General features: G+C 41.4%; 1 protein-coding gene across 4 annotated transcripts in view; it reads right to left on the bottom strand.

Annotated features, from left to right (window-relative positions):
- Positions 1-12,961: 12,961 nt before the first annotated feature.
- CELF2 (CUGBP, Elav-like family member 2) overlaps positions 12,962-21,846 on the bottom strand; it is a 278,195-nt gene continuing 269,310 nt past the window's right edge. For all 4 annotated transcript variants that reach the window (XM_004691238.2, XM_012731295.1, XM_004691241.2 and 1 more), the window contains exons 12-14: positions 19,703-19,846; positions 16,654-16,825; positions 12,962-15,294 (exon numbers count right to left, since the gene is read on the bottom strand). In XM_004691238.2, coding sequence (XP_004691295.1) covers positions 16,698-16,825; positions 19,703-19,846 — 272 coding nt within the window. In that variant the 3' untranslated portion in view covers positions 12,962-15,294; positions 16,654-16,697. The remainder of the gene's footprint in view (positions 15,295-16,653; positions 16,826-19,702; positions 19,847-21,846) is intronic.

Genomic DNA, 21,846 nt, shown 5'->3' with positions numbered 1-21,846 from the left:
CTCATGGCCCTGCCTGGAGGTGCAGAGTGCCTCCAAATGTGGCTGGAGTAGTACCTCTGCGCCAGGACACTGTCACCACCCCAGGGCACACGACGAGTGGAACCTCCCTTCAGGACCCCCAGGTAAGCCGTGCTGACAATAGACCCTGAGGAAGGACTGACCGAACCTCATAGCGACCTTCACTCAGAAAACCTGAAACTGGCTATATTAAAGGCGAAAACGGGGGCTCAAATGGGAGGTTATGAGGGGAAAATCATTGTTTTTGTGCATGGTCAGAGATGTTGGTGGCTGCTTCTTGAGACAGCTGTGGGAGCCAGGCCGGAGTGAGGACCAGCGTGTTCATGCAGGTCCCCATGGCTTTCCTGGCGCAGGGCTGTGGCCAGCAGTGCTCGAGACGGGCCCAGTGACCCTTGGGCTTCGCTGACACCTGTCGTGACCAGGGCCCTACCCCCGCACCGTGCAGGAGGCGTCCTCCCGACTCCACACATGTGCTCTCCCACTGCCCTTCACAGTGGACTGTGCCCAGGGAGTACACGGGGCTCTTCCAGTGGGGAGGTGGCATGACTCCCCGGCCCTTGGCGCCCATGAGCCAAGACGGTTATTAGGGAAACCACTGAACACAACTGCTGTGCTTTTTATTGGTGTTTTGATTTCACTTAATATCTTACACAACTTGCTTACCTATAAAATGTCAATAATAGTGTCTGTGTGGTCGTAGCGTCTGCATCGGTGCGTCTCTCAGAATTAAATGAGACATTTGGTACTATGCCTGGCACAAAGCACAGGTACGTTGTTGGGCACTGTCGGGTAGAAGCAGTGTGTCTTCCCCTCCCCCCTTCAGGCTCGTTGTGCTACCTTGTTTTATTAAAATCACCTTGCAGAGGAGGCCCAGTCAAGGGTCCAGGTGGAACCTTTGTTGTTAATCTGCCTTCAGTATCATTGTGCCTTTGATCTCATTGTGAAACGCGAGGCTGCCGTTTCTGTGTGGAGCTTGTTAGGAAGGAATTATTTGGAGTAGGGAGTTTCTGGGAATTAGAGCGCAGATGGCAGGTGCAGTCTGAGTGGAGCGAGGTGGCACAGCGCTAGGCATTGGTCTGGACCCTGCCCCTGGCACAGGGTCATCTTCGAGTTTCTCCAATAGTTGGCCAGGAGATGACTGGGTGCTAGAAGCTGACGGGCAAAGCTCCAAAGCATGACCCTCTGGATTTTGAGGGTAACACTGCAGCAGATGTCTGTTCTTGGATCGGGGAATTAGCCTCAAAGAGGAAAGGCAGCAGAATGAGAATAGGGCCTTCATGCACACAGTTCCAACTGCAAGAGAGGAAAGGCTGCTAATTAGAGAAACTAATGCTACCTGGAGATTTTGGCTGATCCAGGAGGGGATAGAAAGAAGCATAGCTTGATGGAGAAAATGAGGTGGCAGCCATTTTGATATGACCGTGACAAAAAAGGAAAAAAAAAGTTGTGGTTTTTTTTAAAGATTTTATTTATTCATGCATACAGAACTGGGGTACAAGCCAGAGGCTCAGGGGTGGCGAGAGGCTTCACCAGGGACAGAGTGGGGAACAGAACAGGCAGATCGACCAAGTACACTGCTGAGGGGAGCAGCAGGCGAATCAGAAGAGGTCTGCTGTGCCATGGGGGTCACCTCTGGGACGAGGATTGAACTTGCACTGAAGTGACTGTGGCCAGCTTGCAGTGCGCGTTCCCACCTGTTGTGCCACCAGGGAGGGCCCATAACCTTGTTTTTTTTTTTTTTTTTTTTCCACAAACTGTGTATGTCAGACATTGCTGACCCTTTACCTGTTCGAATATCGCCCTGCAGTTAAACTAAGGATGGAATAACGTTGTGTGGTGTGCTTGGGGTAGAGTGAGTTTTTGAGCAACACAGGTGGTAACAAATGGTGAAAGTTTTTATAAATTTATGTCAATACTTTCTTGCATCAAGTGGCTGTTCCATGCATAGAGTTTCATGGGAGAACGCAGAGCTTGGTAATCTTCTGGTCAGCGTGGAAGAGGCAGAAGGAACTAAAACTGGATCCACCTGACAGAAATCCTAGGCTTCTGTTGCTAGGTAGGGACAGCAGTTTTCCTGTGGACAAATTGGGCTCTTGAGTAGAATGTTCACCCCCAGCGACCCTCAGTGTGTGTGCTCATGTCCTTTTGGGAAGGGGAGAAATAAAACCCTCCCCCCAAATCTTATTCAGTATGGGGCCTTTCTGTTGATACTCTTGTAAGGTGAGCCCAGCCATTCCCAGAACTTTAATAAGGACCCATTACAGACTTTCCACATCTCTCCTTTTTCCCTGACCTCCCGAGATGGAGACCAGGAAAGACTTGAACTTGACATGAACTCATGCCATTACCCACAACCCTCAACTCCTTTGGTCTCCATCTCAAGGGGATTACTACCACCTTTGGTTTTATCCACCCACACCTGCAGGTTTTTCCTGCTATCTGAAATCAGACTGTTTCTTCTTTGGCATGAATTGATAGGTTATTTTAAGGGGTCTGAGAATGTTATTAATTTACATGGAAAAAATTTTGAGTACTACCAGGCCCCCCAAATAGCCTTCCAGATCATACCAAATTGAAACATTATATTTTTGGGTGGAAGGGGTGGGGTGGAGGAGACCTGTGCCCCCCATCTCTAAATTTTGTATAACATTCCTCTAATGCTTTAAAAGTGTCTTGGAATTACTTTTGAACTTGTTTTGCTCTGCTCTAGTCTGATTGCACCTTTGCTTGCCTGAACTATTAAAATATCTTTCAGTCTGGTCTTTTGTTTATAATGTTTGTGCTCCTTTAATTCCTGCAGGAAAATAATCCCAAGATCCCTAGCTTGGAATCCAAGTCTCCTAACAGCCCAATGCACCCTGTTTACAGTAGCCCCTCCCCACCCCCACTCCACTTCGCACAGCCCTCCAGCCAAATCAGGCTGCTCTGTGCCTAGCCAATCCAGGTCTTTGTTCCATTATTGTTCATCTCTCTATTTGGTGAAATATTACATATGCATTTTTTGATTTCTCTGTTTTGCTGTGAATTCTTTCTTGAAAACTTCTTTACCTTTACCTCACTTGCCTCTTGTTCAGGATTACCTTAGTTATTTACCTCTTTGTCCAAATAATCTTATGGAAATGTAGAATTCCCAGAATTCTATAGGGCTAGATTTTCCACCACTATTTGCTAAAGTGTGTTTTAGAACACTGATTCTGCTGGATCTTTACCCATATATATATATATATTTTAGATTTATTTATTTATGCATACAGAATGGGGGTACAAGCCAGAGGTTGCAGGGGGCAGTGAGAGGATTCACCAGAGACAGAGTAGGGAGCAGAACAGGCAGAACAATGATACACTGCTGAGGGAGCAATGGGCGGGTCAGGAGAGGTCTGCTGCGCCATGTGGGTCATCTCTGGGCTAGGGATTGAACTCATGCTGAAGTGGCTTTTAGCTTCTTAGTGCTGTGTTTTAACTCGCTGTGCCACCAGAGAAGGCCTGTTAGCCCATACTGAATATGTGTTTATGCTGTTATAAATGCTTGTATGTAGATATGTATTATTATTATTATCATATCTATTTTACAAATGAAGAGATAAATAGCTAGTGAGTGGCAGAATCAGCCAGGATTCAAATGCAGGCAGCACTGTTCCTATGGTCATTTATTTTTTTTTTAGATTTAATTATTTTTATTTATTATTCAAATGCAGGCAGCACTGTTCCTATGGTCATTTTTTTTTTTAAAGATTTATTTATTTATCTGGTACAGGCCAGAGGTGTGGTGGGTGAGAGGATTCACCAGAGACAGAGTGAGGAGCAGAACAAGCAGATTGACAATGTGCACTGCTGAGGGGAGCAGCAGGCGGGTCAGGGGAGGTCTGCCACGCCATGTGGGTCAGCTTGGCTGGGGATCGAACTCATGCTGTAGTGGCTTCTGAGAGCTTCATAGTGCTGTGCTTTAACCCGTCGCACCACCAGGGAGATCCCCCAAGGGTCATGCTTCTAACCGCCACACTATATTTTCCCTCAGGTATTACAGGTTTCCCTCAGGTATTACAGGTTCCCCTTGCCCCCTATTTTCAAAGTTTCTGGTAAACTGCTTTCATGAAAGGTATAGATCAGCACCTGTTTTTGCTAACAGAAGGAAATCCAAAGAGGGTCTTTGCTTTTACAACTAAAGGCTGTACCGCAAAAGTAGCATTCAGCGTTGGTTTTGTGGTGACCACTCTAGAGCAGCAGGAGTGGTATCTTGCTGCTGTTTCTGGAACTGCTTTCCACATGGGTTGTGTATGATCCCTACTTTCACAGTGTGCCAGTGTTACTTTACGTTTTATGTAGTATTTGTGTGTGTTTGTGTGTATACACACACGACTTGGTTGTTTTTTGGGTCTGGGAAACTAGCCATTTTTTCATATAAATTAATGCTAATTGCTTCTTTGCCATATGCCATATGTCTTATAGAAAGTCTGCATTGGGATGCTGTATTTTTAGATAGCACATAATGGGAAAACATGTATTTGATGCAGAGACTTTGCAGAACCTTTCATGTTAATGCATGTTGTAGATTGCTAAAAGGAAGATATACCTAGCATTTCTCACACTTTCTTGGCTACTGAGCCCCCACCAAACCCTTACCTTTTAGGTTAACTGTCTGTGGACTATAATTTGGGAAATACTGTATTATATCAGCGTTTCTGAGTTCATATCTAAGTGTAAGTTAATGAATTATCCAAAATTTAAGCTGGACAATAGTACTTTCATAGGTGTGCAGTATATATTTATCATATTTTAAAATAAAAGGGTCCCCAGTATTTCCTTTTTAGTTTGTCCTAGCCTCTCAGAGGAGGCTGCCTTTCTCACCTTTTTATTAAAGGAATTGGGAAGAAGAATTGGGACTGTCCTTTGTTCTGCAGGGGTGGGGTATAGGGGGAAACTGATAGGTGTCACCAGCATTTCATGCGACTGTGCTGAACTTGACATTAGGAGCAGGGGTCTGTCTAGGTCTGTTGGAGAAATTGAACAGGGTGCCTGGGTGGTGGGGTCTGTACTTACAGTAGGCCAGGAAATGGACAGTGGGCAGTGGGGAGAGAGCGTGGGCTCTGGACCCTGGAGCAGCAGAGGGCTGTGAGGGCCTGTCAGCCTGCTTCTCACGCCCTAGCCTCCATCTATCACTCTGTCTGCGTTCACCCCCTTCCCTCCCCACCTGGTTGTTCTCAACTGGAAGATTTCACTTTACTTCAGGTCATAGTGTTTTAAAGAGGTGAAGTTGTTGGCCAGAACGCATTTTGTAGCTGGTAAGAAAGTATCCTAGCTGCCTGGTTGGGAAACTTGAGCTCTGCCCTTGGTAGAAGGCTGGAGAAGACTTTAGGGCCAGCTCCTCTGCTCCCATCACTCATTGTATTTCATTCTCTCCAGCACCTATTTTTAAGCTCTAGCCAGGGAGATACTGTCTCTGAGAGGCACTGAGCTTTTGCCAGGGACTGGAAAGAGCTTCTATCTCTTTGTAACTCTTTAGGATATAATCCTGTGCGGGCACCATGGTGATGCAGTGTTTATTGTGGAGAGAGTTTTGTCTGGATTCTCCTCTCTTACAGGTTTGCGGAGTTTATATTCTAGAGTTTATATTCTAATTATGGCAGCCCCTTAGAGGTGGGGTATGTATTACCTCTCCTTACATTCACAGCCCCTTCAGAATGCATTGAAGGGGTAGCTGCTTAATAGATGTGTTTTGAACAAATGAATGACTAGGGGTTCTTACATCATCCCCATGGTAACTATTGACAAGTCGGGACACATTACATGCATCAAGTACATTTCCTGGATGCCTGGAGCTAAATGGCACCCTGGCAGCAGCAGCAGCAGCACGAGCGTTTGGCCTTTTTAAGGCTGTCTAGCGAACTGGTTATGTTACACTGCTATGGGCTGGTTTGGGCCCATCTTCCTCCAGATACTAACCTGGCAGGTTGAAAGGTAACTGCAACTGGGAGAGGAGGAGAAAGGGAGTTGATCTGATTTTCAGATGTTAAACTTTTATTTAGGGACAGCTCTAGATATCTACATTCCTCAGAAGGTGCAAATGAAGCTTGCAAGAGATGGCAAATATACTCATGGTAGCTGGAGCCCGTTGTAGGAATGTCCTTCACTCAGAACCCGGTAGCCGATTATCTGTGGCAACAAGGCAGAACCTGTGTATTTGGGACTCACACACAAGAACTCTCATCCCTGTGCCACATTCCTTTCATAGTGGCTCCTGATGTCTTTACACTCAGCCCATGTCATAATCAGACCTCTCTCCATAGAGCAGGTATTTCCTGAGTTATTGTCCATTCTGTAAAGAGTGTTTATCTCCAGCCCCAGCAAGGTCATCCACCACATTCATACATTTATCCATCTGTCCACCTATCCATCCATCCATCTTAATTTGCTTCTTTTCACCGCCATCTATCCACCTATTTGCCCATCATTTTGAGCACAGGCATTGTGTGAGGTACTGGGGAATCAGTGATGAAGGAGCACACAAAGAGCAACAGTCTGGCTTGGGAGACGCACATAAGCAACATGTAAACAAAACATGAGAAATAGTGAATGTTACGATACATTGCAGACAAAGCACTATGGGAATATGAAGGGATAGAGAGAGTAGGCAAGAAAAGGGGAGGGGAGAATGATTCCAAAGACGGTACATGTCACAGGCTTAGGTAATGGTGAGTTATTTTTTTCTCAAGCAGCACTTTTTAATATTTGTGTTTTTAGTAGCAAAATGCTGCATAGAATATTAGTCAGTAAAACTAGCAAAAACAGAGTGCCTTTGATTAAATTGGGGCTGGAGCAAGGAGAGGTTGGTGTGGGGTCAGCTCTGCTTTCTGAGCCAGTTACCTTGTCCAAGGTGGTCACAGATGTTGATCTGCTGCTTCCCGCTGAGAATCCAGCTCTGCCTCAGAAAGGCACAGAACCTACACACTTACTACAGGCAAAATTCCAGGTGATTTTGTCATTCTCACCTGGGACCCAAACTGGACAGCTGGGCTTTTCTTTGCACAAAGAGATGCTTAAATAAAATACTTAGAGGTAGGAAGGTGGGGGTGAGGTGGGAGGTAGGTTAGAGAGAGGAATCGCTTTCCCTTTCTGAGAATGGAGTCAGTTGTTGGTCCTCACCCCGCTGGGCAGGACTGTGTGGTCCTGTTCGCCTATTGGTGGGGAGGCTTTAGAGGGCAGTTTCCCAGGAGGGGAAAAAATCTGTCTTGAAACTTGTTAGTGCAGAGATCTCTGCTGGAAGAGTTATGGTTTCTGGTCAGATCTTGTCCAGGGTTGTCTGAGAAACACAGGGAGAGCTGTGGGACACTCTGGGGATAGCTGTAGTTTTTCTCCCACCTAGTGGGAGAAACTGATTGCACCCACAGGCCTCCACGTTAGTAGGCTCAGCACTCCTCTGACTGGTTCACCTTACTGAGTGCTTGTGCGGTGATCCCAGATCTAAGTTGTCTTGTATGCGTTATTTCATTAATCATCCTCACAATGCCATGTGGTAGGTATTATTTTTATCCCCATGTGCCCATGAAGTTACACAGGTAATTTGTAGGATAGCTAATATTCTCTGACTCCCCAGAGACTGTTCCTAAGTGCTTTCTCTTTCACCTGCTTCCTGACAGGATCATTAGTGGGAATTCTTACCTGACACTGTAATAATAATTGGCCATTTACAAAGCACAGGATATATACTTTATATACTTAATACATATGGTACGATATGCATGTCATGCTATTAAATATATGCATATTATACATTTTTAAAAACCACGAATGTAAGCAGGTAGAAGTTGGTGCCAGACTGTTTTTGCTGACTAGTGAGGGAAAGTTAACAGAACTGTATTGCCCCGCCTTAGCAACTCCTGTTTTCCAGGCCTTCAAATCATGACTCCTGACTGGTCACTTCATTCAGTAGTGGGGGACTAATGAACCAGGCTGCAGAGTTTGAGGGAATATGTTGGGTTTTGTTCTTTCTTCCTTAACTGAAGGTCAGGGTTCAATGACCCATTATTGCTGGGATGTTTTCTTTACATAAAAGGACTGGCTATGTTCGAGCCAAAGACTATGATGCTCAAGGCAGAACGATGAGAAGAGCACTTCCCCAGGCACCTGAGTGTGCAGCCAACTCTTCAACACCTGAGCCCAGGGCTACAGGCTGATGCTTTCAAAATGTTACTTAGGAAAAAAAAAGCCTGAGTATCTTCTCCGACATTAAACTACAAGGGTCCGGCAAGTATTGTCAGTGTAGACCCTTTAATGTTGCTATCCTCGGCTACTTCTCTGGGCTCTCACTTTTCACTAGAAGTTTTTGTTTGGGTGACAGACGTAGAAGGTGGTGGTTTGGGGCAAGAGGGGGCAGAGACTGGAATAAGAATTTTAAATGTTTTGGAGTTTTATTAACTGTGCTTTCTGTGTCTTTATTAGGGATCAGTAAGATTTATTTATAGAGGATTAGCATGCCTGTACCAAGCATTAAGCAAGAAAACCAAATCTAACATAAAACCCCAAAGCAAAATAAATAAAGTCCAACATAAAATACCATTTTGTTCAGACATTATGGCCTGTAGGGAAAATTTCAAAAATATTCCTTCAAAGGGCCAAGCTGCAGGCCTCCCATTAAGCCTGTTATAGGATGTTGCTCTCACATGTTGCTTTGAAATTTGACCTTTCTTATCCCTAGTGATCAAATGCCTTCTCTTGCTTCCTCTTAGCCCTGAATAGAAAGCTCTCCAGCCAGGTACAGCTTTAGGGTCACATCGTTTTGGCCAAACATTGACGCAAATCAGAATTATTCTTGGATCAACCTTTTTGGCCCCTTTCTTTGAGCCTACAGAGATCTCATACAGAAAGTCAGTTCTCTAGGTTAGGACAGAATCTGCATGTTTCCCAGTGGTCTTTTGGTGGGGTGAAAGGATTGTTCTCTCCAGCCACCCACAGCACCCTGGGGAGAGATTTGCCATAGGCATCACTGGGGGAATGGCTTCCCAGATGTCTCTTACTAAAATGCACTCAGAAGAACTTCCCCCCACTCCATTTTGTTTCCAAAGTCAATTTATTGAATATTAAGTCATAAAGCCAGTGATATAATTTAATGAAAAATATCCTGTATCACTCAAGACTTAAAACAAAAATACCCCTTAGAAACACTGCTTTGAAAAATAATCACATTAACTTTACACACAACAGTCCTTTCTTAAGCTTTATTTAAGAAATCGAGTACTATATAGTTCAATATATATAAGACACATCCAGTATTGTGTTCCTGATAGCAAGTGCATAGATTTTGTTAAGATACCATTTTCACTCGATATAAACGTTTCATGGTCACATGAAGATAATATTCCCAGTGATTTTGCCCAAGCATGAGAGGAGAAAACAGAACACAGCAAAAATAGTGAACTACAACAGAGATGAAAAACAGAAACAGCGAATTAGCAGAACAGTCGATTCCTGATAAGTGAATAAGCTGATTGTTTGGTCACAATGTTTTATTCACTTATCAGGAACGATTCACATTGATGTTCACTGTGTTTCCTAGTCTGCCAGCTAAGAGTCCTGGCCCATGGATTCACCTGTGGCTTCCATCAACAAGGTAAATGTTGATGGTTCTGTAATTTCCCACAGTGGTCGTGCGTGGCAAACCAAGAGGCCTTACTAACACTGCAACGGTATATCACAGATCTAAATGATAAGGATGAATTTAAGCAGGGGCCAACTGTACTCCTAAGTGCTTCAGGGGACTAGCGTTTTTGTCCCCTTCTTTGGAGAGTTGTTTTTGTTGTCTTCCCAGAACAAAGACAAAATACTGGCGCTCTCTTTCCCTTTTATTTAGCATGAGTCTTTTGCCTTGTGCCTACTGGAGGCTAGATATATTTAATGTTACTTACATATTTAAGAAATAAATGCATGCATCTTGGTAACAATTGATCACCCTCTTTCCCCGCTTTAACCCTCCCTCGCACCCCCCACAAAGAAGAGAAAAAGGAAAAGAAATCACACCCTTAGCCCTCTATTTCCACTAACATCTGCTATGGGTTTTCAGAGGTAAGCTGATGGCACTATGATGAAGTTTAAAGCAGAAAGTCAGCTCCTGTTTGCAGGATAGAGCCGGTAGGAGTCACTTCACTGATGTGCATGGCCTGTGGGGGAAGAGAACCTCCTTTTCTCCACCTCACCAAGCCCCCTCTGTGGTAGAACGGACTAGAAACTAATCTAGGGGGTGAGTTGGGCTGTTGAAACCAGAGGGTGAAGGGCCTGAGCACCTGCAGGAAGATCTCATTGGCAGCCAGAGGAAAGTAGGCAGGTGCTGGGGGGCCTGAGTCAGTCAGAGCTTGTGCATCAGAAAAGTTGGAAGGAGAGATAAGACACAGGGAGCAAACAGTAATGGAATCTTTTAAGAGCACTTGGAGAGCAATCCGATTCCTGAGCGTAAGAGATGGGCAGAAGTTAGGAGGGCCTGTGGCTTCAGTTTTAGAGGTGATGTAATCATTTTTCCTTAATTCTTTTTCATGAAGGATGTTGGGCACAAGGCTTTACAAAATTGGTATGTTCATTCAGGAGAGAGCATGCATGTGTATGGCATTCTTAGTTTTCTTTTGGAATGAAGATTTGAACATGAGACACTTTATCGCTTTCCCTCTCCCATACCACCATATTGAGTGGGATTCCATTTGAGCACTTGGAAATATTTATTTTCTCTTCCATTAGTTTTAATAATTAAAGCTGCTCCTGGATTCAATTAGCTCTTGAAAATAAATAATTTAAATTACTTTGCTATACATATCTATTGATTGATGTCAACACATAGGCGTCTACTCACCAGTAAGTTTACTTTTTCTTCCCTCAAGAGCTCACCTCTTTTAAAAAAATGTGATTAGTTTCTAAGAAGTGTTTGTTAAACCTTTGGACTTGTGGGTAGGTAGGAGAAACTTTAGCTCTGCTGCTTCTCAAGTTTCCTAAGGTTACATAGCAAGGCAGCAGCAGTTTGTATTAAACGTTAACAGTAGCATACATACAGCCGTGAATGGGGCACCCGAGAAGAGGTGGTCAGAAGAGAAGGTGAAATTTACCATTGTGGTCAACAGACCATAACATGTCTTGGTAAATCCAGCTCTGTAGGCAGTTATTTTGGTGAACCATCAGAACCAAAGTGTAAATTTTGGAGGCGGTGGCTAAAAGGGGTGGTGTCCACAAAGCAAATGTGGCTGGTGTGCAGTTCCCCCTTCCCCCAAATCAGATATTCACTTAGGTGGAATCGACTGTATCTTTTTACACAACATAGAGAAAAAAAACAGATACGTGAAACAGTGAGGTGTGTAGATGCATCACCAACATATAATGACTACCAACAATACAACACGCAGAGAGAGAAACAAGTATTAGGAAAATGGTTTAATATTGGAGACAGAAGCAAAAAACTGCATCACACAATAACATACGTTACAAAAATAAGTTTGACTGTTTCAACTACACGGTTATGTTCACAATGAGGACAGAAGAATCAGAAAAAACTTTGATCTAAACAGCAAAAAAGCAAACCCCTAAAGTTTTAACTAATACATTTATCCACTTAAAGTGACTGAGTACTTCTAAATCTAATTACCTTATTGTGTAACTGCACAATACAGAATAAAAAGTGAAACTTACCGCTGTATTTTAAGACAAAATTCTAATGCTAGATATAAGCAAAGGGAAAAAAGAAATCAAGCCAAAGTTTTTAATTCTCAAAAGAAAAGCAACTTTCTTCCTGTCAACCAGAAATCAAACTTGAAATCAGTCATTGTCAGGGGGCCCACTTAGAGTAAGCCACAAAAATTTCCATTTTTTTAATCTCCAGTATAAAAAGTTCCACTGGTACAAAATGCATAAGTACAATCAGTTGTAGAAATAGGAAAGCCTGCATTTTTTTTTTTTTTTGGCTCAAATTCCATCAAACAACAAAATCCAAATGCATCAATAAAACAAACAATACTCAAATGGTCTTACAGTTTCCACTAGGTTGCATTAACTTTGGCTTTTCTCAGACAATATTTAAAAACTATTTTGTAATTCTCTAAACAAAATGGTATTATTAATCTACAAACAACAATTCTCACAGCACAAAAAAACACAAATACATTTTTTGTATGACATTATTCAAAAAGGTAATGAAACTACAGGTTTTTTTTAAAATTTTATTTCTTCTTGTTAATTAGCACTTAAGATAATAAAAACAGAAACAGTAAAATGATTCCAGAGTAGCACAAGCCAAAGAACTATAACCCCTATGGTGAAAGAAAGATGAACTTGTCACACCTTTGAGGACTGCCATTTTATCGCAATTCTCTAATTTAGTTTAAAAATGACTATTTTCTACACTTGATTTATTTTTTTTTTTAAAAAAGCAGTTTCCCTGTGTGTTTTTCTTCTGGCACAGGCCCTTTGCACCCTTGCAGCTTTTTCCTTTTGAGATTAAAAGATAAAGTGAATAAAAGGACAACTTTCTTATCAATGAAACATGCAAAAAAAACAAAAAACTTTCCCCCTAAGTGTATGGTCTTGGTTGCCTGTAAAATAAACACTCAGCTCAAAGTGCCCACCCTTAGCCTCTGGTCAGCTGCATACGGGTTCCTGGGGGGAGATAAAGGTGGGGGAAAAGGGGAGGGCAGTTTGCTTCAGTGAAGAAGTAGGAAACATTTGAGATTTATGTGTAATTTGATGAATGAAGAATGAAACAGATTCAAATGGTGTTCTCCTGTGTCTGTATGTATCTACACACCATCATGTAATACCTATGAGAGAGACATGTGCGATTTACTTTTGTTACTAGGCTGATTGCTGCAGAAGTACAAAATAGCCCTCAGAGGATGAAGGAAGGCCCCAGCAGTAGTAAACACTTGTGAGGATAATACAAATCATTTCATTTTAAGTGCATGTGCTATAAGAAGGAAACTTTTTTTTTTTTTTTTTTTTTTTTGCATCGGAGGCTAGTCCTTTCCATCCCAGGGCTACCAAATCTAAACGCACATTCAACCAACAGGGTGGCACATGGGAAGAGGAAGAAGGAAAGGGAAGCAGCAGTTTCTGAAATGCAGTGAAGACAGGCTTCCAGAGCCTGCTTTCAGGAAAGCAGGCAGGGCTGGTGTTGTGGGAATGACGTTGGGTTTTGTCAAGACAGCAAGAGATCTGTTCACATAAAGTAAAAGTCAAAGAATATGGCACTTTAAAGAGTGGCAGCAGGAACTGGTGGTATTTGGTCAGTAATTGTGGTTAAGAACTGAATTTTATTTCTGTGGTCCATCCTGTTTAAAGGTTTGCAATTAAAAACAAAAACAAAAACAGAAAGGCAGGGAAAGGATTATCAGCTTCTAAACCCATACACCTTGCTTATTCAGCGGTGTCTGCAGGGATCAGGGAATCCTAGCACGGTGGCTGATTAGAAATATGATTTAGGAGTATTTTAAGAAGTGAATGCAAAAAATCGTCAAGACTATCCAAATTGTGTTGTTTAACTGGAATTTATAGGCTGGATTGATCTACCATCCCCTCAGAAGTTTCATCCAGTAAATAGTTTTTCATTAAAACTGAAGAAAGAACTCCAGCAGCATATTAAGAATTCTTTACAAAGAATGACCTGAAAGATTAAAAGTGAAAAAAAAAATAGGGTAGGAAAAAAAATTAGGGCTAAATTATGTTTTTTCCTTCAGGTGTAGCTTGCAGAGATTTTGTTTTGGATGTCAAAGGACAAAAAAGTAGAAAAAAACAAAAACTTAGAAGATAGATGTGGGGGCAGGGAGGGGGGGTTCCAAATGAGAAACGTCTCAAAACAAACTAATATGATGACAATATATATAAAAGTTATCAACATTTCAGATAGCTCTGGGTAGAAAGGGTTAAAAGTTCAAAACTTTCTCACCTTAGAGGTTTCCATATATTATGAAGAAAATACATTGTGAGGTTGCTGTCACAGCATTGATGTGCAGAGTGGTTAAAAAAGTGAGACATGGGCACTTATACAATGTCTTACAAAAAACATCATAGAGAAATAACAAACAATAACAATTTCAGGCAACAAGACCACAGGATAGCAAGTTAACAAACTTTTTACCTCTTTTTTTTGTTTTTTAAATATTAGGGATTTATACAAAACACATAATAAAATACCCATGTTATCAAATTACTTCTCACAAGAAACACACTGAAGCTCTAGGAAGGAAGTACCTTTGGAATTTGGCACTATATATTTTCACTTTTTTTCTTTAAAAGAAAAAAAAAATCACATTTTGCTGAACACAAACACATCTAAATAGTCCACAATAATAAAAAAAAAAATGACATCAATGCTTTACAAGCCAACACAAAACTTATTCTGGAATAGGTTTTTTTTTCCCTCACATGAAATTTTTTTAAGCAAACAACTTTTTTTTTTTGAAATTCTTTTTTGTTTTAAGTAAACCAATTCTAAACTTGTCTTATCAACAGTGAACATTAAGACCGTAAGACTCATGATGAAACCACAACTTAATTCACAGAAGCACCAACGTAACAGTTTACAGTAACCTTTCTCCTGTACATTGAAACAGTATAAAATATAGGTAATTTCATGTGCATTAAACCATGGATTGTCTAACTGTGAGTCAGTTCAGCAAAAGGTGACACAAATAGGTAGCATTTGCCCCAAAACAGGGTAAATATTTTTCTTATACTAATCTACAAAAAGTGGTTCTATATATATATCTTAATGAGAAAGTGAGCCACCTAAAATGGCCTTATCAAAAAACTTTACACTGCCTGAAAAATGTAAAAACTATTACAGACCTCTAGAGACTTAAAATCAGACAGTTTTTTTCTCAAACTGTTTTTGGAAGTAGTCTGTTAGAAACCAACATTCTGTGTCCCTGGACACATATTGCTATTGTTACCAGTGACCGGGAAGAATGCCAATCCCTGTATAATACTTTCAAGTCTGTTTTATGAAAAGAAAGAAAAAAATAAGAAAGAAACATTTTTGCCACAGGTTGTTTTTCTATAATTAATTTGTCTAATAATAAATTTCAGTCTTGCATGAATGCAGCAATGTTTTTCACATTGACTTCCCAGAATTCATAGCTAGATGAGGTCACATGCAAATTTCAAAGGTCAAACTAGATCAAAGGTCAGTAGGAGAACCAAATATGATGTGAGGTCAGAAAGACATCAGAAACAATGACGGGACGATGAAACTGTTTTTTTGAGACGCCACAGGGACATGCTAGGCAAACGGTGAACTAACGGGCATGAAGATGTCTAGGGAGAAAACAAGGGAGAGTAAAAAGTTACACAGAATCTACGCAGCAGCAACAAAATCACTCTCAAGGGTGCAGGAGAAAAACTAATGCAAATCTTAGGTCATTAGGGAGCCTACGAGCCATCCATGTAATTTGCATTTCTTACAATCTTTGTCCACAGCACAATGGAACCCCAAGAGAATCCATCCAGAGAGGGAGAGGGGATGGATTCTGGGCATTGTGGGGTGAGGAGCTGGCAAGGGACAGGGGGAGGGTCCAGTTTCAACAAATGTAACATAAGGGGAAAGTCAGACGACTGAACTGTATACTAGATAATGGAAGTTACAACAAAATCATCAGACAGATACGAACAACGAGAGGATAAAGCATGAACTTCAGGCCTAGGGTTCAACGGTGAAAAAAAGCCCGTTCCTAGAACTATTCCTCTAGAGACTACTTCAAAAGCATCTAGCTAGCACAGAGAGCTGCTCCTTAGGTACCCAATAAGTTAACAGTAGGCAATAAATAACTTCCATTATTTCTGAGGCAGTAAAAATTTTGTACAAAAATAGAAATGCTTTTTTTACAAATAAAATTTACAGGCCTGTGGCTTGCTTTTTTATTTATGTATTATTTATGTATTATTTATTTATTATTAAATTTATCTTTCAAGAAACATCAAGTATTTTCACTCATTTTTATTTTATTTTTAAACCCTGTAGCTTTAAGAAACAGATCTCTAAATCATTTTTTACATTAATCCTTTCTAAAAACTAAAATAAAACAATAACAAAATAGACAACCAGTGTAATAATAATCTGACCAATAAATGTTATGTTTCTTTGAACCCTAAAATAAAATCCTACTTATTTAAAACAAACCAAATGTAGTGGAAAGACGTTTTGTATTGTTTTAAGTGCTTCTCCTGGCTTTTTTCTTGCACTAGGCCACCGCCTTAACCTCTAAAAGGAGCTGGCATCCTCCTAGGAGGTGGGCGCCAGCAGGAGGGGTGGATTCCCCAGGCACTGCCCTGGGACGCCAAGGGCCTTGAGTTAGAATTGCACATTAGCCTTTGTTTTCCTGTTAAGTTCTCAAGATGTCATTTGTGTTTGTGTGTTTTTTCTTAGGAAAAGCAAAAAACAAAAACAAAACAAAAAGGAGATTCAAACTGCAAAACAAAGGAGGTTACAGTGGCACAACTGGAGGAGTTTACTCGATAAAAACAAGGTAGCCCAAGTTTTAATTATGGCGAACTGGGTGGGGGCGGGGAGGGGGATGGAGGCCTTATTGTAAAAATAACTGTCTCTCTTGGTAAAAGTTGGCAATGTGGTCCTCCTCTGCCTCTCCTGTTGAGCACAGGCTGGCTCGTGGGACTTACCCTAAGAAAGCTAAAATAAGAGCAGGGAGCCTCTGGGGTTAGGATCAGTAAGGTTTGCTGTCGTTTTTGGAGCGCTTCAGCTGGACCTTCAAGCGTTTCATGCCAATCTGAAAGCCATTCATAGCCTGGATAGCAGCTTGTGCAGAGACTGGATTGTCGTAGCTAACAAAACCTGGAAAACACAAGGAGAAGGAAGGCGGGAATCAAGATGGAGAGGCAGCAGAATCGAGACAGGGACCAAGCCTTCAAGGCATAACGGGAGGTGTCACTGCGAGTGGTAGGACTTGCTGAGCCCATGGTCTCAGTTCAACGCAATTCATTACGTGGCTACCACAGACCTACAGGACATGTTTTAAGAGCAATACTGGCAATGTTCATGGAGAAACAGGGAAGAGCTACCCGGACTGTAGTTTGGCCTGAAGACAAAACCTCTCCCCCGAAAATCCAAGACTCGGTTGTTGGAGTGAATTTAGCCTTTGGTGGAGTGATTTCTGTCAAATTTATTGGTGATTAAAGCCCCTCTGACTCCCTCTAAAAGGTATGGTAATTCCTGCTCATATAAGCAGGGGTATACACATTCCAGGCAGGAAGTGCCTCCGGAGCTCACACCCCAACCTGGTGAACTTCAAAGCAGGTTAATTAATGGCATAGGTTAACAGGTAGAATGCCAAACCCCATTTGCGTTCTCAGTTTCTATTCCCAGAGCTCCTATCTCTTTGGCAATTGGATGGACTCAGTCTGTATAGTAGAATAATTTACACTTGATTTTCAACATGTTGGAGTTATTTCTGAAAGAGACCTAGGGATCCAGGGGGAAATGCTGGAAATTTCTCCTTATCTCATCTTCCATTTTCAAGGTGCCACTGAATTAAACAGAATAGAAATTGCTGCCTTGTATACTCGGGGATATTGGGAATAAACAGTTCAGAACATCTCAGGGCTGAATAACTATTTTAACAGTTTTTTAGTATCTTTCCTTGGACCAACGCTCAGCACCAAAAATGTAGGGAAGACATGTTTTTTTTAAAAAGAACTATTGATTGTTGAAAAGTCATGACGTATGTTTTTCAAGCAAAATTGCATCATGACTTTTCCAACAACTCAATATAATGACCAGATAGAATTCTGATCATCTAGTGTTTTAACACAAGGGGTTCAGGGGGCTGGGATGGGATGGAGGGACACATCATAAAACTTTTTTGTTAATGCTAACCCAGAAGTGTTATACTTCTATAGTTTCTAGTTTGGTTTTGAAAGGAAGTTATTATAGTGAATGAATTTCACTTCTGAAAATCAGCTATTCAGTTATACCAACTATTCAACCACTATTAAAGTTTAAAGCTAAAAAGAAAATTTCTTTACAAACTAGAGGCAGAAAAGGACGTAAATGTACCTTTAGCAGAGTTCTTAACTGTTGAGTTCTCAGCTGATAAAAATGAGCACATGCTAAAACAGAAAAGCGTCTCATAGATAGACAGCATTTCAAAGAGTAGTGACTTACATTTTTATTAACTCTAATTTCCTATATAAATGTGATCTTGAATTCAAGAATTTTACTCTGATTTTCTCCTTTCCTTTTAGGTCGAGGGTAAAATGGATAACAAGACCTGGCCCACAGGTCAGGACGAAAGCCTGGGGTACCCCGCAAGGCCAGCGAATTGCAATCCCGGGGAATTAGGCTCACTCACTTGAAACCAAGGTATGAGATGCAATGACTTTTCTAAAAGTTAAAGCCAATCCACAATGCTAGCATACTTGTCTGCTGATTCCCACAGCTGAAGCCTGCATTATTATGAACATACTGGGTAAGTAGTGTGTGGGTAGTAAGTATTTTCTCAATCAAACCTTCAAGCACAATCCTATTCCAATCTCCAAATATGCCCAGGACACATTGTTGTTTAGCAATGAGGAATATAAAAAGTCTGGCTCAAAACCTTACCCAGGGATGCTCCCAGAGGTAAGTGTTTACTAACCCACACACACACTTTCCATCGCCTCTCGCTTAAAGCATTACAAGAGGTTTATGGACTTGCCACAGCAGCAGCAATAGTGTAATGCGTTTAGGATGCCAGCCTTTCTGACTGGGTAAAACCAGCAGTGACCTTATGTGGTTGACCTGCTAATTCCCCTACCAAGAGAGGCTTTAGACCTTCCTGGCTGATGGCAAGAAAGAGGCCAGAACATTCTTTGTAGGCAGGTCGCCACTACCCATCAGCTAAACACTAAGTTTGAATTTTATCTTGCCTAACACTATTTTTATTACTTAATAGCAATATGAATTATTAATTTGGAGGAGTGGTTAAAGCAAATGTTTACCTCAGAATGGGTCAGTCTGCCAAGCAAGTAATGGATAGTCTGAATATTCTTCCTCTAAACTACTTTGGGACAAATGGGCTTGCTAATGTTCTGAGAATACCTGTGCCCTAGTTCTGCCTTCTACTAGGGGGCAGCCCCTGTCACCCCAAGTTCTGGCTTCTAAGTCCCAGCATAATGCATTGCTTTATGTGACCAAGTGCTAGATCAAGTATTTGTTCTGTGAAGGTGGCAGGCAGCTCACCCCTACTGTAAGTCCCTAAGGCATTGTGTACCCGCATCCACAGTTTGTGTCACACTGAAACTACAAAGATAAGGAGCTCGTGACACAGGGTCCGCAATGCCATCCTGTACATATACAACCGAACCTATATGCCACAGTCTGTAAACTGTGTCGTCCCATCTAAAGTGTGTGGTGCAATCTGAGACTTAAAGAAATGGCTTTTGCTTTACAATGACAGGTTACAAGATAGATGTAAAAGATCCTTGTAAGAAGTACAGTACACATTATGCACATACGGGCATTTCATTTCCCAGGTCCGTCCTTTTGATATACATATTTTTTAATATAAAATGACTTTGCCCAATCTGCTTATATGGATTGAGAGAACCAGAAACACCACCACAGAGGGAAGGTCCTATCCTGACTCCTGAAGTGTCTGTAATTTACATTTTTCTTCCCATGACTCCTCTTGGGAATGCACTGTAAAACTCTAGCTCAGCTTCTTTTGCATACCAAAGCACTTGCTCAGATTGGTCTGTTTGTCAATGAAGACTTTAGCAGAGATAACATTTCCAAAAGGCATGAACATCTGCAGAATGTCCTGGTCTCCAAACTCCTGTGGAAGGTGGTAAATAAAGAGGTTTGCACCCTCTGGACCTAAAGAGGAAAAAAAAATCAGAGTAAGGTATTCTTCGCTTCTTAGTTCCCAAAGTCTCTTCTTAGGAAGGCTTAAACAACAGATAGGCTAAGCATTGGGCTTTTTCTTCTACTAAAAGAGCATAAAATAGATAGAAAAATGGCAAGTGCTGGTATGTCTTTTAGGAAAGCAATCATCTTTGATTTTCCTGCTTTCTAAAGAGGCACTGGTTAAGAATGGCTTCCTTTTCATGGTAACCTGCTGCAGATTGACGATATCTTATGTGCAATAAGCAAATGCAGTTTCCTGTTCAGAGTTTGTGGTCATTTTGGAGCAGGAGAGTCATGTGGATTTTTCCTGGGCAGCTATGTTTTTTAGCCTGTATATTTTATCTCTTGTAGGAGAGTGTGTCCTATGCATTCTAAGCAAATTACAACAATTTAGAATGGTTACTGCTTGGGTTTCTCAGTCATTCACCTCATTATTCATCTAGTTTTGATTTGCCAACTCTCAACACACATTGTAGTAATCATTTTTTTATTAGAAATGACTGGCAATGCATCAAGGCAGGGAAAAATAGGTTGCTAGCATTTCACAACTATGATAGGAACTCTACCACTGGGAATTTAGCTTTGGAAATGAATGCCTGAAGTGTAGATGCTAGACAAAGACTAAGCCAATCTCTTCGGTCTTATGCATCACTTTCCAGAAAAGGTAAGGAGCAAAGGCAGAATACGGAAGATCTGCTCAGCTATATTAGAGAGTAAACTCTCACATTCCTGCCCTTTGCCTTCTCCCACATGTATATCTACCCACCTGCACATGAAAAGAGGGGAATCCAATGACTCGATGGAAGGTAACTGCTGTCTAGTAGTTAACAGGCAGGCGTGCTTTCCAGGGCAGAGGGGCTATGGCAGCTGGAGCTCTCCCCCAGCTGGCTCTGGAGGTCACCAAAGTGGTGACGTCATCTTTATAGGCAGTGCATGGACCCTTACTTGGCATTTACAGGAGAGGAACCAGGACTTTCTGCTTCACTGGGAAGCCCCAGAGGATAGGTTGCATGTATGGGTCAAAGAAAGTCAAACCAAGTTTCTTGCCACAAAAACAACCCATACAAGAAAAGTGTTGTAGTGAATGGGACTTTTGCCTCAAGAAATCTCCCCTGGGAAGTTTCTGAAGCTGCAGAAATGAAGCATTCCTTCCTTATTTAACTGTCAATATGACTTTTTTGACTTTAACACTCACAATTTCCATGGACTTAATCCACATTCCAAGTGTAAAGGAGACTGCCTGTATTTAAAGGGGCAGACTTCAAGTCCCTAAGTATTTCCTTTTTCTTTTTTTTTTTTTTTTTTTTATCTCTTAAAACATCCAAAGTTAATCTGAACACATGCAAAACCAGAGCTCTTGGATGTTCTGCGTACCACCTTGCCCTGTACATCATTTGCAGTAAGTATATTGGTCAAATCTGGTCCTACCCAGATTCAACATTCCTTCTAAATAAGAGATCTAAGTGCACAAATGAGGATTATGTACTTTGAATTGTGAGGTACATTTCACCTCTTGAAGCCTGAGAGAAAATGCAGTGTCAATGCACTTTGATAGGTTATTGATTATGTTGGGATAATCCTGACATTCTAGAATGTCAGGTGGATCAAGGAAGATAGGTAAACTACAGAGAATTTGTCCTTCTATTCTTCCTTTTAGCAGAAAAATTGCCAACAGCATCATCTTCTGGAGACCTCTCAGCCTTTCATTAAGAAATAGTTTGATTTGTAAATCACCTACATTTACAAAAACATTGCTTCTACTTGCATTTCCTCTTTACCTCTCCATTTAGAAGAAGCCTGTTACCAAGACACTTGAGCTAATGTAGCATAAAGCACTGTGGGTGTCCGCTTCATACTACCTGTGCCTGCCAGCTTCTTTTTAGGTTTCTGGAGGGTCTACCTACTGTTGTGGCAGAACTTGTCTCCTGCAAATAAAGGGAGATAAGGTGTAGGAAGAGATAAAAGAGTAT

Source organism: Condylura cristata, unplaced genomic scaffold (assembly GCF_000260355.1).
Source record: "Condylura cristata isolate star-nosed mole 26May11 unplaced genomic scaffold, ConCri1.0 scaffold00030, whole genome shotgun sequence".
NCBI lineage: Eukaryota > Metazoa > Chordata > Mammalia > Eulipotyphla > Talpidae > Condylura > Condylura cristata.
Note: the sequence above shows the minus strand (reverse complement) of the source record. Positions and strands in the feature narration are given on the sequence as shown.